The sequence below is a fragment of the Serinus canaria genome, chromosome 4, assembly GCF_022539315.1.
Source record: "Serinus canaria isolate serCan28SL12 chromosome 4, serCan2020, whole genome shotgun sequence".
Classification (NCBI taxonomy): Eukaryota; Metazoa; Chordata; class Aves; order Passeriformes; family Fringillidae; genus Serinus; species Serinus canaria.
Window position 1 is genome coordinate 58,753,702 of NC_066317.1, and position 3,662 is coordinate 58,757,363.

The 3,662-nt window shown below is 40.0% G+C and overlaps 1 protein-coding gene across 1 annotated transcript; it reads right to left on the reverse strand.

Moving 5' to 3' along the window:
- Positions 1-271: 271 nt before the first annotated feature.
- On the reverse strand, positions 272-3,035 carry CYTL1 (cytokine like 1). The gene is made up of 4 exons (XM_009099394.4): positions 2,704-3,035; positions 2,553-2,597; positions 1,055-1,183; positions 272-886 (listed from the first exon to the last, which is right to left on the reverse strand). Exons 1-4 carry the CDS (start codon positions 2,914-2,916, stop codon positions 803-805), a joined length of 471 nt encoding a protein of 156 aa, XP_009097642.4. The 5' UTR covers positions 2,917-3,035; the 3' UTR covers positions 272-802.
- Positions 3,036-3,662: the final 627 nt, after the last annotated feature.

A 3,662-nucleotide genomic window follows, 5' to 3' on the forward strand; every position in this document is an offset into this window, starting at 1 on the left:
TACTATTAAAAACAAATCACTAATTTCATCAAACAAATTGTTCCTAGCATAGAAAAATTCTCCTAGTAGAAACTTACACATTGTCAAAGCATGCAGACACAACAAAGTTTGCATTGCTGTGGAAACAAAGGTTATGCTGGGAAAAACAACTTGCAAGTGACTGTGAAAAGTAAGTTTATAAGAGTGACACCTTTCAGCTTGATCTTGAAAGACATATTGCAACACAAGCATCTTGGATTAGAAGATTGTTTTTATTTAGTTTTCCACAGAGACATGTTTCTTTCACCTCTATTCTCACGAATCTGACATCAAAAACTATCAAGATATATATATATATATGAGCCATACAGGAGAGAAATCTGTCAGTACAGCATCACTCTTCTTCTATCAAACATTCTAAGAAAAAAAATATGGTCCCTTCCATGCCCATCTAATACAAGAAAAACAGCTAAGTCAAGAGAGAATATATATATGAGTCTAGTATTCATAAAAGAGTAAAAATAAAAAAATCCAGTTTCTGATGTTTAAACAAAACATACTTTATACATTTGGCTAAGCTGAAATATTTTACCTTGCCAAACGAAAACTGCTCCCTAATGGTAGATTCCCTAGCAGCTCAGTAGGTATGCAAGGCATGCAATTCATTTCCTGCCAAGGCAGAGAAAAATGGGTAGGTCTGAGATTATATTGCTAGTGTGCTTGAAAAATATCTTAGTTGTTAATGTTATAGATTGTATATACATATTTTGACTTTTGGTCTCCTTGAAACTTTCCCAGGTATAACTTTTGGGTTAACTGTCTTTTAGCTCTCAGTGATGGAGTGTTCAATGGGAGGTGAAATAGGAATTTCTAGAGCATTACAGTCATCAGTGAGGAACACCAGGTCCTGGAGAAACAAAAAAAAAAAAAAAAAAAAGAATAAAAGAAAGGTAAGATTTATAAGGAGGAAGGCAGAAGATAGAAGCTTGGGCTGGAGTTTTGGTGGTCAGGGGACAGTGGAGACAGGCAGGGCTAAAAGCAGGGACTCTGTCCCTGTTGATGCATCTTGACCTACCCTTCTGCAGTAGGAGATCAGGATGGTGTACAGGCTCCGGGCTTTTTCCTTCAGCTCATTCACCTCAAGCACTCTGTCACACCCTGGGTAGGCCACAAAGTCACGGAGCTTTGCCAACACACAGTAATTCTGCAAAGCATGCAAAAGAGGTCTGTGTAACCCTGCACAAACACAGATTTATGTTAAGTCCACCACTTTCAAAATTCTTACTGCTATGTGGGAACCTTGAATTCCTACCTCTATATACGTGTAATCTATGCAACTTTTAGTCAGGCAAATTATTCATCAGTATTTTATAACAAAGATGTTGGGTCCATATAAGTGCTTGGAAAATTGCATATATATAGTCTTAGTCTGCCAGCTAATTTCTCACATGCTTTAGGAGGCAGAAGCTCCAATACAGTCAAATCTGCTCCCATAGTAGGTGGAGTATTCTACAGAATAGGTGCACTCTCTCCCTTTTTAGAGAGCACATGATTTAGCAGATGAAGAGATTATCAAGATCTCACAGACTTGATTCCTCTATTCCTGTACAATAGGAGAAACCATGACCAGTCCTGGTTTTTTCAAAGTAATTTTTACATCAGACTTAAAATAAAGATAAAACACAGACAACATGAATTTCACAATGTCCTTGTGAAGCAGGTAAATAAATATCCCAGCTTTTGCTTTAAAGTCAGGGAAACTGAGGCACTGGAATCACATTCCATGGTCTTTGCCATGATGTGAGACACAGGCAGCTCTGGAACTGGGATCTAGAGAGTCCTGAATTACAAGACTCGGTGTAGTTGCTTATGGAAAAATGTATCAGAAATTTGTTTTGTCTGATATTTTCTATTTTAATCTACTCTATTGAACACTGGAAAAAGGAGAAAAATTTATCAAACACCCTGCTGCAGAACACTAGGACACTAACTGTATGTGCAAGTTATTTTTCTTAGCTGGGAGACAACTCATGCTTTTATTCCCCTCAGTATCACACTTCCATATCCTCAGGCACACTGTTTCTTTCTGTGTTCAACAAGTAGCTCTTTAAAAGAGAAAAAGCCAGCAAGTTATTCCTGCATTGCTTTTTATTAAAGCTAGATGCCAAAAACCACTCAGGATATTAAATGATGTAAACTTATTGAGTGAAGAAAGTTAATTCTACATTTCTGCTATTACACTATTATTCAAAGTTTTGTTGCACTTATTTAACTTCTGAAAAGGCTCTGTCACAGTAAATTAATTGTGTATATATGGTAATAACTTAAAAACCATTGATTTCCTAATTTTAAAATTTTTAATCCAGTAAAATCTCAGAAAGTCCATTGGGATTTTAATGAGGTTCAAACAGGAATGGTTGTTTTTTTTTTTTTTTGTCACTCATCTATCTAGTTAATTAAACTTTTAAAAATCCTTTTAAATCACTCCTCTGGGGTATAATATTGAGAGTTATTCTCACTTTTCATTGACTGCTTTTCCTGCACAACAGTAAGAAAGAAGTGTGCAAACTTACGTGGATGTCCAAGTACAGCCTGGGCAGCGTCCCCACGCACGAGTCCTGCGGGAAGGAGGAAAAGCTCCTTACGATTTTGTTTTGAGAGAGATCTCTCTCAGAAGTGGCAGCCTGCAGTGTCTGTGCAGGAGCAGTTTTTAGGTGGACTCACCACAGTTTTGGAGGTCTGCAGCTCCTTAAAGGACTCTGTGATTTCCTTGCTCAGAGACAGCACCCTCGAGTAGCAAGTCGGGGGGGCTGCGCTGGCTAGCAGAGCAGCAGAGAGCAGAGCAATCAGCAGCAGCAGCATCTTCATTGTGGGCAGCTTGTCCAAAAGAGGAGGGAAAAAATCACTCCCACTGGTTAGGTAGGTACTGCTGAGCATCAATGAATAAGCTGGACAAATCAGCCCTCAATTAAATAGTCTCCTGCATGAACAGGAAGAAAAGTCTGGGGGTGGTCCGAGCAGCAGCTTACTGCCGTCTTAAATTTCCTGCCAGCCTATGAGGCAGAGCTGCAAGAGCTTTCCTGCCCAGAGCAGGGAAAAAGGGAATGAGGGTAACAAAAACAAACACCCCTGGCTCTTTTCATTCCAGAAGGAAAACAACCTGGTGAGCATCTCAAACAACAGAAATATGTGTAAGGAAAAGCACGGGGCTCTCAAAGTGTCATAGGCCCTAATCCTCTTCCCTGAACTGTGGGAATACATAGGCTGCAGATAGAGAGAAATCCTTCCAAAACACAAACTTCCCCAGCACAGGAAGGACATGGACCTGCTGCAGTGAGTCCAGGGGAGGCCATCAAGTGGATTGAAGGGATGGAGCAGCTCTCCTCTGAGGAAAGGCTAACAGAATTGGGATTGTTCTGCCTGGAGAACAGAGAACATCAGGGTGGTCTAATTGCAGCCTTCCAGTACCTGAAGGAAGCCTACAAGAAATATAGAGAGGAACTTTTTACAAGGACAGGTAGTGACACAGCAAGGGGGAATGGCTTCAAACTGAAAAAGAGTAGGTTTAGTCTAGATATTAGGATGTAATTTTTTCCTGTGAATTTGGTAAGGCACTGGAACAGGTTGCCTCTAGGATTTGTGAATGCCCCATCTGCAGAGGTGTTGAAGGCTGGGTTGGACTG

Coding starts and splice junctions, on each gene's coding strand:
- CYTL1 (XM_009099394.4), bottom strand. CDS start 2,916: ATGCTCAGCAGTACCTACCTAACCAGTGGGAGTGATTTTTTCCCTCCT. Junction 2,598..2,703: donor TGCAGACCTCCAAAACTGTG/GTGAGTCCACCT, acceptor TCCTTCCCGCAG/GACTCGTGCGTGGGGACGCT. Junction 887..1,054: donor TGATCTCCTACTGCAGAAGG/GTAGGTCAAGAT, acceptor TTGTTTCTCCAG/GACCTGGTGTTCCTCACTGA.